The following is a 13051-nucleotide window of genomic DNA, read 5'->3' on the forward strand; positions in this document are numbered from 1 at the left end:
TGACATTACAAGAATGCTGGTCAGTAAGGTCTCAGCAGAATCCAGATGGAAGTGATATGTTTCTGGCAGGCAGCTCTGTACAGTTAATATTGATTTGAGCAGATGTGTATTTGTATTTTGCCTGTTCTTTACAGCTGATTTTTTATGTTGACATTTAATATTATGGGCATGACCTTGTGCTGTCACAAATAAATTAAACCTATTATATATCAAAGCAATGAAATGTGCATTTTCTAAGGTAGGGAGAAAGATCTGGCAGATAGGAAGTCATGGATATGGCTCTTGACTATACCTCAGATGTCCTGTTTGACTTTAGGAATTTCCTCCTCTGGACCTTAATTTTCATCTTTGTCATCACATTTCAAAGTCACAGGGGTTAGGAGACATCAAAAGAAAGGAAGTCCTGGAGGTTTATCACCAGCTGTGTTTCAGCTGTCCTTGTTCTGTACCCCCTTGGGACGATTGATGGTTTAATTCTACCTGGAACTGAGGCTCCTACAGTCCCCGTGCTGCCTGTTGTGGTATGAGACTGAGCAATATGCAGGTGACTGCTTTCAGGGCTTGAGGGGTCCAGATCTTTGTATGCTGCTCTTAAGGCACCTAGGAGTTTGATGTAAATTACGGCTCATAAAATTGTCTGTGTTTGCCTGAGGAGATGCAAAAGATGTTTCTCTTGGGGTCAGAATAGTGCTGTGAGGAGGAAATTCACAAAACACCCGAGTGTAGACTCACATGCTTTGCTGGATGAGCACCATTGTTGAGAGACACAAATATTCAAATTTGTGCAATCTGTTCCTTGTTTCTTTGGCGAGTTCACATCCCCATGGAGGTGTGTGAGATCAGGAGGAGGAATGAGCTGACAAAGCTGTACTGTGTCTTCTGCAATAGCCCAGTTCCAGGTGGACTATTCCAATATTCCAGTTCCAGTATTTAAAGTCCATTTAAATAAGCAAGAATAAAGGGGATATATGCTAGCTTTGTCCTTCTGCAGTTTTTTTAGAGCTGTTTGTCATTGGCATCTGTCTATCTTGACCTGAATTCTAATGAGCAGGCCCAGAGTTTTGGCCCTATATCTGCTGATTGGAGCAGGCATAATAAAAATGCCCTAGGAATGTGCTTCCTCCCCCCCTTACTGGGTGTCAGTTACCAGGAAACAGATTTTAAGTGGAAGTTGAATGTTTAGGGTAATAACACCTTGCCATAAACTTTATTAAAAATGGAGAAGAGGTAAAAGCAATGCTGGCTCGGAGAATTTTCTGAACTGCAGTCCCCAGCAGAGGAACAAAACCTTTTCTATCTAGTGAGTTGCTATATATTTTGTCAAGCAAAGGTAGGGATTAATCAGGACACAGTCTTGTTACTGTTAACATTTTTATAATAGTTATTAGTTAATGCACATGATGATTAAGCACTGGAGGTGCCTCTGATTGCAGTCAGTGGGAACTGAATTAAGGCCTAAATCACTGTTTGAATATCTCTTCTGATTTCCTGAAAAATAATGAGGGTTTGAAGAGAACATCTAATTTGTCTATCACTGGAAATGAATGTGTGTCTTCCCTCATGCTTCTATTAACTAGGAGGTCAGCCAGCTAACAAGAAATGGGTTGTTTAACCCTTCTCTTTAATCTTTTAAATTAAAAGATTCAGTTGGGATTGGGATTTGGATGATGGGTCAGGACCAGGAACAAGGCTGCTTGTCAGAGGTGCTGCAGAGGCAGCTGTACAGTGGGATTGGCACGTGGAGCAGTCAGTCAGTCTGTCCATCAAACCACTGGACATTTGGACTCTTCCAGGGAACTGAGGAGGCCACCAGTGCCAGTCCAGGGGAGCCTCAACAATGGAAGCAAAGTTTAATTCTCTGAACTCCTTATTTGCAGTGCTCAATGCCTTTACTTTGTTACTTTCTAATTCAGAGGGAACAAACAGTCATTTTCAATGTGACACTTCTTTTATTAATGGAATACTGTTTTTATTAGATCAGAAGTGATAAAATGTCTCAGGATAAAATGAGTTTTTAAAACTTCTTAATTAATGAGGGAACATTGATCATTAAGAGTGTCAATTAAGCAAATGTGCATAAAACGTCCAATATAAAGGAACAGCTATAATTAGTATGCTGGCAAATACTATTATCCCATCAATTAAAGTCTTCTGTATTCCACTGTGAACTAAAAGGCATCCTTCTGACCAAACCAGGAGAAATATCAAAATTTCATGTGCCAACAAGAACAGAACAGGGCTCCAGGTGGAAAGAAGTGAAGGGGTGAGAAATAAAGAACTCATAAGTACAATGACATTCATTATATAAAATGGTAGAATTTCTTTAAAATATTCTAGTTCATTTTAGGGAAAACTCCAAAATTATTTCAAAATTATGAGCTCTTATTTGTGAGTATGATTTTATCTCCAGTTAAACAGGATCTCCTTTGAAAGCAGTATCTCAGCCATTTGTGGTGTATGTTTTTTTTAATGCCCTTGTCTCAATCTGTCTTTCACAGGTCCATGATGGGGAATGGAAGAGAGGCTGACCTCGTGCACCTGGAGGCAAGGACAGTGGATGGTCGTAAGTACATCACCTCCCAAATATTGGGGTAAACCGGGCTCTCCTCATACTCTTGCAACCATACAGTACCCCAGCAGAAATCTCACTTCTTTTAGTGATGCACTTATTTAGTAAGAGGAGTTTGGCTGCTCCAAATCAGTTCTGTCAGAAGAGAAGCCTTTCCAGCAAGGCAAAAGGTTGGGTTAACCAGGCTGTGAAAGGACTGAGGACATGGTAAGGAAGAGTAGACCAGCAGTAACTTGAGTTACTACACACAACAGTTTCATTTCTTCTTACATGATTTTTGTTGATGGCAACATGACACTGAAGAGACATTTCTGGGTCATGAAGACTAGCTGCTGTTTGTTCACACAGTACATAACATCACTGTGTCTATAGCTTTATGGTTTTAGCAGACAAGGGATACTCTGCCTTAGGTACCACCTTTGAAAACACCTAATTAGAAACCTTTTAATGACCAGTCTGAGTTCATTCTTCACTGTTACTGCATGTCCTGTTGTTGTCCTTCACTTTCACCAGCTCCTTTCCCTCCCTGCTTTGCCTCTTGAGGTGGTGTTTTTTTCTATTCCAGGAGCCTCCTTTACCTGCAACTCCAAAATATTCTCCTAATTGGCTGTAAATTCTCTCAGGCACCCTCAGCCACCTGCTGGCCTTCTCTCCTCCCATCCAGGCTTTCTCAAGGTTTATCTTTGAGCTCCACTGCCTTTGCAGATCTTTCTCCGTGGGTTTCTTTTCCACAACATTGGATTGCCTCAGGCAGGCATCACGCTGAAATCCCAGCTGCCAGAGATCTAGTAATTTTAATTCCATATTGTTTCCTCAATAAACAGCTGAGGAATTTATTCCTCAGGAATGCTTTATTCCTGCAAGGAGGTTTTTACCATTTGCAGTACCAGAAGTATTAATGATGCCTTCAATTAATTCTTTTTTAAATGGATAAAGTTCTCCCTTGAATTGTACCCTCAAATGCAGTGGTGCTACTTAAAATGTGCATTTTATCATTGGAAATTTAAAAAATATCTGAAAAGTTAATTGTAAGGTAATCTGGTTTTTAACTTAGAGAAATTTAGCTTGAAAGAGAATTTTTTTTGAAGATGAATTTCAAAAAGAAACAGTTGCGATAGAAACCATAAAGTTTTAAAGGTCTTTTCATTTCAAGGTACGCAGCATTAGTGACAGTGAAAGAACATATTATCTCTATTTCTTATAATTTGTGATCTATGAATATTATTTCTGCTCTCAATTTCACTTACCTGATGTGGCACCAAGGCTGGGAACATGAGGCTTTCTATTTCTTGGGACATGCTAAAAGGAAATATTCTAACAGGAGAGTGTCTATTTCAGCACAAAATACTGCTGTTAGAAGTCATTAAAACTTGAGGCCATTGAGATGAATCGCTACAAGTGATGTTAAAGGAGCTGTATTCTGGTGATGCATTTGAGGGATATTCAGCTCACAGTGGGCAGAGAAAGTACCATGCTCCAAATGCCCTGAAAAGTCTTGTTTGTGTTCTTAGGCTGAAATAAGAACATTTTGCACAGCCACAGCACATTTTTGAGGAAAACTTCTTGGGTTCCTAACAAATTAGTAAGCTTCATTATAGTTCTTAAAGTGGGAACTAGAAAACAGGTAGATGAAACTGGCTTCACTGAGGAGTCAGACATATTAGGGAAAAGAATATAATGGGGAATAACAAATTATTGCTCCTCGACTCAACACCACTAACAGATTGTGCACACTTATATTGGCTTAGTTGTGAGGCAGCACAACTAAAGTTTTTCATTTTATTCAGTGTCAGAACTAAAAATATAAATATATCAGTGATATATTTATAAATATAAATATATTTGACCCCTGCAAATCACTTGGATAAAACTTCTCATAATGAATCAGGGCTCACCTCGCTGTCAATATAAGAAAATACGTTGGATTTTCAGTGTGTGCTCTGTTTTGCCCCATGTTCCAAGGAGTGTTGGTCTCTACCTAGAGGACTCTGGTGGGTAGCTGGAAGCAGTAACCTTGGAACATATCACAGCATTTTTGCCAGGTGTTTGGAAGCACTGCAGGTCCCAGGTTTTTAAGGCCAAGACAGGCAGAGAGCGTGCACATGGTCCATTACTGTAGTTACCATGAGCAATTCGGTATGTACAGGTCTCTTGGCTACTAGAGCTTTCTTCCAAGAACCAAATCAGTCTCCTTTTCCTGCACAAAGTGATCATCACCCTCCAATGGATGAGCAAACCTTTACCTCTGGAATGGAGCAGGTGTGTTTCTGCCAGTGGGGTAATGGAGTGAACTGTGCTGAAGTGAGAAAAATACTTTATTCCAGACTGAGGGTAATCTGCAAATAATTTTTATTGGATTTTTATGGTGGTTTTTTACATGTTCTTACATTTATTTATTTATACTTTGTTTGGAATATCTCTTTTGAGAGTTAACCAAGTGTAAAATTTCAATAAAGGGATTAAATTTGAGAAGGTAGATTTGCCAAAACAAGGCAGAGAGAAAAAGGAAAGAAAGGGGAGTAGTGTGTAAACAACTACCCAATCTGTACAATAAAATAAAAGATCCTGAAGTGGAAATATAAGGGCTAAGGAAAAATCTGCTGAACTGAGTATAGATAAGGAAAAAAACCCTCATTTTTGTGCTGGTATCTTTTCCAGCAGAAGCTGAGTAGTGCAACTGTGGCTTTAGGTGAGAAGAAGTTGCAATGTCAGCCAGGTACAGGGTCTCCCTGACTGAGTTGTTTGAGAATATCTGTGAGCAACACCCTTAGTGCTGGGCTCTCCTTGCTTAGAACACCAGTAACTCTCTATCTCTGCTCTCTGATTATGGTCTGTCTGTGCACTTAATTTATTGTGCTTATGTACATAATGTAAAAGGTTTGCAAGGACCAAAACAAGAGTCTCTCAGCAGGCATAAATCACTATAACTTCAGTGGCATTGATTTACAACTGCTGAGGATCTGGCTAGAGATGTTCCTGAGTGCACGTTCTCCCTACTTCTTAAATTTTTTTTTCCCTTTGTTATCCAGAAAAAATGTGGACTTCTCATGAACACACTGTGTCTCATCAAACTAGGGAGCAGGTAGTGATGAGCGAGCTGAGTGCAGCCTGCTCAGTTTAGTTCTGTTGGTGGAGACAGATTTGCAGGGCTAATTGCTGCCACTTATGTTTTTCATCCTGTTGTGTAAGTTTTGGAGAGCATGCAAATTTTCGTCTTGTGGAATGTCATGCTTTTGTTTATTTTTCAAAGGCCTCAGGCCCAATCCATATCAATGTGGGGCTGAGAGCATAGTGGTAAAACTGATTTTCCTGGTTGGAAGAAGTTCATATGAATGTTATCACACATTTCCATTTGTACTCTGGGGTGTCCCTGGTGTTTCGCTCTGATTTTGGAGAAGGATCAAAGGCAAGCCAGCAAAGTCAGCAGGAATTGTGATTTTTTTGGGGGTTTTTTGGTTTTTATTTTATTTTTTGGTCTGGCTTCAGGGCAACACCCCAGTAAGACAATTAATCCCCTACGGTTCTTAATCACATGATAAGCTTCTTCTGTTACATTCACCACCACAGCCAGCAGACAGCATGATGGTGGAAGTTAAATCCAGGTTTGCTCAAATGCAACTTGAAGTGCTTTCAGAAGATATAAACTCAATGACACGTGAGCTTCAGGTTTATGAAGAATATACAAGATCCTAAAATTAACAGACTTACCTGATTTGAGCTTGGTGGGGTGATCCCAGTGAGGCCTGATTCAAGCTAATTAAATGGAGGTAATTTTTATTCAGGTGGTGCCTACTGAGGAATCCAGACTGCTGGTGCAAATTAGAAAGAGTGATTCCTACAAGGCATTTGGACTAACTGGGTACCTGCTGGCCATCCAGAGAATGGCAAAACTGACTCAGAGCATGTCTAAATGACAGTTTCTATAGACAGTAAAACAACTATTACATTTATGAGCTATGCATTTGCTTTTGTTGATAAGACACCAATTTATTTAGAGTAAAGTTTTTAATTTTTTTTTTAAGTGTGGATGAAAGAAGCTAAGGGGTTTTCTAATGTGCTGGCAAAAAATTTAGAGAGCTCCTGTTGTTTAAAAAGTAGTTTTGTTTCCTTTGCTTTTCTTCTGCTGTCCTGATTTACATAGAAGTTTTTCCTACTGAAAGGTAATTTAGGTGCTGCTGTGATTCAGGTAAGACCAAAGTCTCACCTGGGGCCAGCAGACATGTTCTGCTTGCTGATCCACAGGGACTCAGCATCTGGCCAATAGTGCCTGAATCAAAAAGTTGCACTAGTACTTTAATTTCTGTTTTCACAGAAAATTGCTGGAAAGAATAAAATAACCACTGTTGTGGAAAAAATGAGTAGGCAGCCTAGCCTGGCAGTCTTTTCCTAACATAGCTACAGTGCTGAATTAATTCCTGTAGTGCCCTAAACCTGTGCAGTGATTTATTTTTTTTTCCTGATTGTGATTAGTGTTTTTTCCTGATCATGATTAGTGTTTGTCCTGGAGAATGACATCTGTTAGTTTCTCTCATTATAGCTTTATGTCAGAAATGGCAGAGGATGTACATCCCTATGTAAAGAAAGATTTCTGATGCTGACATGCAATGAAGAAAGACTAGCAGCAGGATAAAACCAGATTTGTGAGTGGTTAGTAAATGGGATGGTTTCATTTCACTGATCTTCATTACTGGTTAATTGCTCTGCAGTTGCTGAGACCTGGAGAGTTGTGAGCATATTCCCATACCATGCATGTTTCACAAATCAACATTCAGACCAGATGGAAATGGATAAAGAACAGTCATTTTGTGGGCTTCTCAAAAAAAGATTAAAGCATGGGAGAAGATTTAATTAAACTGTGGAATTCACTGCCATAGGAGGTTGTGAATGCTGAAGATGTACCTGCACTGCTGAGGCACCCTAGACTTGTGTTATTAGTCACTGGGGGAGAGGGGTTACAGTCCTGGGTCTTTCAGTGCCATATGTCACTGCCACGTTCTTATGGGTCATTAGGTACAGGATGCCAGTCATGCTTCAAAAGCAGAAACTCTCCCTAATGTCTAACCTGCTCAGTAATGAACTGGGATGCTCCACAGAAAATCTGTGAGAGAAAGAGATTATTGACTACATTGCATAAAACTCCTGATTTCTCCACACTGGGTTTATTGACAGAGGAAAAAAAAACATTCCTCCATGAACTAAAGGCAGGAAAAATATAAATTATACATTTTCAGAATGACCATTTTCTCTGACTCTCCCTGTGATCAAATAAGATTTTGAGAAGACATACATGTGAGCTTATGCTAGGAAGCAGTAGATATTAGGGTTTGATATTTAATCCAAAAAATCACTTGTCAACAAAATATCCTGAAGAAAATCTCACTGCTTTAGGAAGGGATTTAAAACTCTCCTGTTTACTTTTGCAGAGGCCAACCAACCTTCAGTAACCACCAATAACCTTCCTTCTCCACCAGCTGAGCCAAGAAATGTCTCTGGGAGACGTTGGATCCATTTGCATTGAGAACATATGAGCATGGAGCTCAAGCTAAATGTAAAAGACTAAAATATTTCATGGCACATGGTCCCCCTGGATCTTAACTTTTTCTGTTAGATATTGCAATTCTCTTTCACCACTGAAACAGATTAATTTTGTCAGAGGTTTCCCTTACAAGATGTCTCCGTTCTTGTGTTCTGTGACTTTTCTTGCTTCCTCTTTAGAAATAGCTGCCATTCCCTGAGAAGATTCCTACTCTGGGTTTCTAAACCTGTCAAAAATGAAAGTGTCTGGGGGTGTAAGAGCTGGGAGTTGCAATGTTCTTCTCTCCAGGCACAGTGTGACTTTGTTGTTGTGTATTAAAAACAGCAGCTGTTGTTGGAGGTGAGGGTTCTGGAAATGAAAAGCATAATGTCCTAATTACCTATGGCAGGGAAAACATCTGTGCAGGAAAACTAATGAAATTAATTCCAGAACTTAGCAACTGAATACATTAATTGACATTAATTAATGCTAAATTACAAAACTCTGCCAATGGAGTCACATAAAATGTCTGCAAGAATGAAATGGAAAAAATCCTTGAGTTAATGTGAACACAGAAAATCTTCCCCTAGGAAAACAGTGAGAACCAGGCACTGCAAGAAGCCTGCTTTTCCTTACTTCTGTCTCCTGTAGCAAAAGGAGCTTTTCTTGTTTTGCACATCTCAGTGTTTGGCTGTTTGGGAGATTAGCTTAAGCAATTTCAGTGCTCTGCCCTTTTGTAGTTATTACTGGCATTTTAGAATTGAAGCCATGGAGAATTGCACTGTAAAAGTTCATGGGAATTGCCTTAGTAAATCTTTATCAATGATGCAATCACAGCTGCACAGACTCCTGTGATCACAGCAGAAATAGGATAGTCCCCATTCCTCTATTAAAGCAGGATCCAAAGAACCTTAGTCTCCTCTAATGGATGTCAGTCTGCTCTTGAAAATCTCTTGTGGAGGAGATTCCTTCATCCCCCAGTCTTTCCAGCAGCTCAGGTGGCAATAGGACCATTTCAACTGAGGCTGCTTTGCTGAAGCTCAGGATTGGCACACGTTTCACTCAGGAACTTTGCTGTGACAGAGTGAGAGACTCCTCCTGGAGCTCTGTGTCCAGCTCTGGAGCCCTCAGCACAGGAAAGCTGTGGACCTGCAGCAAGTGCAGAGGAGGCAGAGGGCTGAGCAGCTCTGAGAGGGAACTTTGCTGAGCTCACTGGAATGAGCAGGCTGGGAATTATGTCGTTCCCTGCCCTCTCGTGGCTAATGTGGAAAAAATCATGTCCCTCTGAAGGGAAGTACATTTTGATCATGCTGCCCAGGCTGTGTTCATTAATGTTTTGCAGTGAGCTGCTAAGGCATAAAATGTTATAAACGGCAGCGGCTAATAATACTTAGCGCTTTCAATATTCCAAGAATCCTGCAAATGCTGGAGAAAAATCATCCCTCATCGAGCTTTCCCAAAGGTGTGTTATCCTGCATGACTGTTTCAAGCAGAAGTCAACAGCCCTTAAAAGCAAGGAAAGAAATGTAAATGATAGATTTTAATTAAAACCAAGTTTAAATATAAGATGGTAAAATTCCAGCCAGTTCTATTTCAGTGTAAAACACTGTTTCTCTGATCTGAAGGTGGTAATTATATCAAACAAGGGGTTGTGTTTCTCCAAGGAAAATTAGGAGTACTTCTAATATTAAATGCAATGTAGTGTTTCTGCCATGTAAGTACTAATGTGAAAAAGTCAAAATCGTTCCTTGTGTGGATCAGGTTTGTCATAAAACAAAGCACAAATTTTAATGAATCTGGAAGAGTCCAAACAGATTACTGAGCATCTGGTCCTGTATTCTAGGATAAATTGTCCCCATGAAGAAATTCAAACTATTTTTCTTCAGGTGACAGATTATGAGATGAACACCTTGCAGTGCTTGAGAAGAGGTGGCGAGGACATCCCACGTGGTGACAGTGGATGGGATGGCTTGCATGGCTGCAAGATGGGTGGCTGCATTTAGGCCATTTAATTTGCAACTGCTAAGACTTCTACTTACAAGAGAGTGTGGAATGATTGCCCAGGTCTGCCAGAGTGCACCTACCTATGCTGTCAGCAGAGGAGTTGGTGAAGCCCCTAAACAGGAGTTGGTCTGAGATACTTTCCAAGTCAATCTGAATCATTCTACAGAGTGTAAGTGATGTAGGAAATACAGAGGTGCATCATGGAAGATTCTCCCTTGGTAAAAATGTGTATTTCTGACATCTGATCAAGAGCAGAGTGAAAGAAATAATGGGAGGTTGAGGCAGGTAAAGAAGGAAGGATATTACAGGAAGAAAGTAATTGAGAGTGGATTTACAGAGGATGTAGGGGAAAGAAGATTTGTGTGGTGTTGGATGGATGGTGTCAATTCACATGAATCTGGGAAGCAAATTGCCACCTCGGCAGACTGGTTGATGACAGTAGGAGGAATCTGTGCTCAGGATCTCAAGTGTGTTGTTTTTGTTCTTTTCCTTTCAGATGCCCAATACATCACCTGCAAGATGCAGAACTGCAGTGAAGCCACCCGTAGCAAACCCTTTCCAGGCTACATTGACCATAACTCCCTGATCGTCCAGGGTGATTATGTCTTTGTTCAGGTGCAGAACACCCTCTTCTTTTATTTATTCTATTACTTTATATTATACTAGTCTACCTTCTATTATCTTCTCTTGCATTCCTTTGCATGTGTGTGCCTGTGTGTTAGTTTGCAACTACTCAGACAGCACTGGATCCATCAGGGCACTGAGTGGGTTGTAGCAGTTTGTTACAATGCTAACTGTGTTCCTTTAAGCTCTGGTGTCTTGTTGCTGTAGGACCATAGAGTTCCTGCCTGAAGTATGTTCCCTGTGTGCTGGAGTGCTCTGTGCCACTCCTTGCAATCTCATCAGCACCCTGGCATTACTGCTTTAACCCCCCAGCTGGAAGTGGTGTGTCACTCATCTGCTATTACAAGGGAATAGACCAAAGCTTTTTTGAGTATGAGAGAGAAATAAGGAAGAAGGGAGGGAGTCAGGGAAAGCACCAAAGGAGTAATCAGGCTTTATTGTTATGCCTCAGTTGTGATTATAGTGAAAAGGCAGAAGATGGGATGTACTCAACCAGGCTCTCATTCCAGGTGAGAGCTGGTGAATAGATTCGAACCACTGTGGGTTTCATTAGGCTGCTGCCAGTGTCCATTTAATGTTAGCTGAAGAGGAGAAAAATAACAACAGAATTGTAGGGAACGTGGAGGTGAACTGGAGATCATTTGCACTAAACTGGGCTTCCAGACAGTTTCTGTTTTAGCATGCTTGTGAGTGTAGGGGAGAGGATTGATATTTTACATTGGGTTAGTTGATGGCTAATTGGCTTCAGTTAATGAACTGAGTCTTAAACACCAGTCTAAATAATCTACAAATAAATCTGGGACATACACTTCAGAACAGCTTTTGTGCCTTGTGTGTCTGAGGCAAAAAGGAAGTGTTTATGTGGCAGGGAAAGCAGGGGCATGCGTCACTGTTTAGCCACACTCTCTCATTCCAGAATGGCTGTGTGTTTGTGGCTCGACTGACACAGGAGCTGGAGCATTTCTCTTTAGCTGTCCTGGCTGATGCTGGATCTGGTGTTTTCCCTTCTGTTCTTCAAAGGAGGAATAATCCTGTGCCAGGCTGTGTATGCATGGAAGAATAGAAGAACACCCTCCTTCTAGCCTTCCCTCCCTTCCTTCCTTGATCTCCATCTGGCTTTTCTGCAGCTAAGCCATTTGGAATGAATTACTAGGCTTAAAAGAACCAGGATAAAGGAATGGTAGTTTATTTTCCTACTAAACTTGTTTTATTTACAAACTCACAGTCTCTCATTAAAAAATATTTCTGGCCTTCCTTCCCCTAACTTTTGCCCAGTTCCCTTAAAAAAAAAATAAATAGAAAGTTGAAGAGCTTTGGAATGAGAAATAGTGCTTATTTTACTCAATCAGGTATGAACCTCTGTGTATCTTGCATTTTAAACTACTGCAGTGCATTTTAAAACACTTACTACTAAAGGAAAATCTTGATAAGCTCAGATATCAAGCAATTAAAGCAAAGTTCTGCATGGAGAATCCCTTGGCATATTTGTTTTTCAGTATCTTTCATCCAAGGATTTCAAAGTACTTTACAAACATTGATTATACTTCAGCAGCACCGGAAGCCAGATAAAATTGAGAGCTTTTTTCTTTCTTTTTCCCTCCTTTAATAGGGTGTAGAAAATGATACCTCACATTGCTCTAACCGAGCACTTTCAAGGTCTGCCATCAGTATTTATGTGCTTAAATAGATGGCCAGATTCACAAAAATGCCAAATCGACCAAGCTTCTCCCGCCCTCCATATCTGTGAATATTTAGCTGATCTCATAGCAGATACCTATGATGGCTTGTCCAGGGCCACACAGGAACCAAAGCTGGAAGTAGAAATAGAAATCCAGCCTCATGTCAGCCAATCTGCTGATCTAATCAACAGGGCAGCTCTGCAGATAGCAAAGAACAGAGAGAGTTCTGGTAAGGCACAGGAGAGCTGTGGTATCAGGAGGTGACATAATGGCCCCACTGAAGTCGAGTTTTTACATGAGATTCTAGCCTTTGTCTCTGCTGAAAATGGGATTCCTCTTGTTTTCTTTTTCAGCCACTGTCAGTTGGATCAATGTTTATTCCTCAGCTGTAACAGCGCTGCAGTTTAAGCCATTGCCACCACACTGTGGTATTTCTCTTAACAGCTCTTGTTTGATATTCTTTCTGATAAAAAAACAAAATTAAGAAAAGCCTGACGAAAACTTTCCTGCTTATCTCATAGCTGACATCAGGAGGAAGACCACATTATTACGTTTCTTATAGGAGGAGCCCATTTGCACAGATGAAGCTGCCAAAATACTCCTTGCCCAAGGTAGGTTGCTGCTGCTGGAATGCCCGTGTGTGCCTACAGATATTTTGAT

At 40.5% G+C, this 13051-nt stretch overlaps 1 protein-coding gene across 2 annotated transcripts in view; it reads left to right on the forward strand.

Moving 5' to 3' along the window:
• Positions 1–13051, forward strand: part of SORCS1 (sortilin related VPS10 domain containing receptor 1) — a 262302-nt gene that overhangs the window by 181489 nt on the left and 67762 nt on the right. For both annotated transcript variants that reach the window (XM_023929827.2, XM_023929828.2), the window contains exons 6-8: positions 2499–2563; positions 10585–10703; positions 12913–13002. In XM_023929827.2, the coding sequence (XP_023785595.2) occupies positions 2499–2563; positions 10585–10703; positions 12913–13002 (274 nt within the window). The remainder of the gene's footprint in view (positions 1–2498; positions 2564–10584; positions 10704–12912; positions 13003–13051) is intronic.

The sequence above is a fragment of the Cyanistes caeruleus genome, chromosome 8 (genome assembly GCF_971803275.1).
Source record: "Cyanistes caeruleus chromosome 8, bCyaCae1.hap1.1, whole genome shotgun sequence".
Taxonomy (NCBI): domain Eukaryota; kingdom Metazoa; phylum Chordata; class Aves; order Passeriformes; family Paridae; genus Cyanistes; species Cyanistes caeruleus.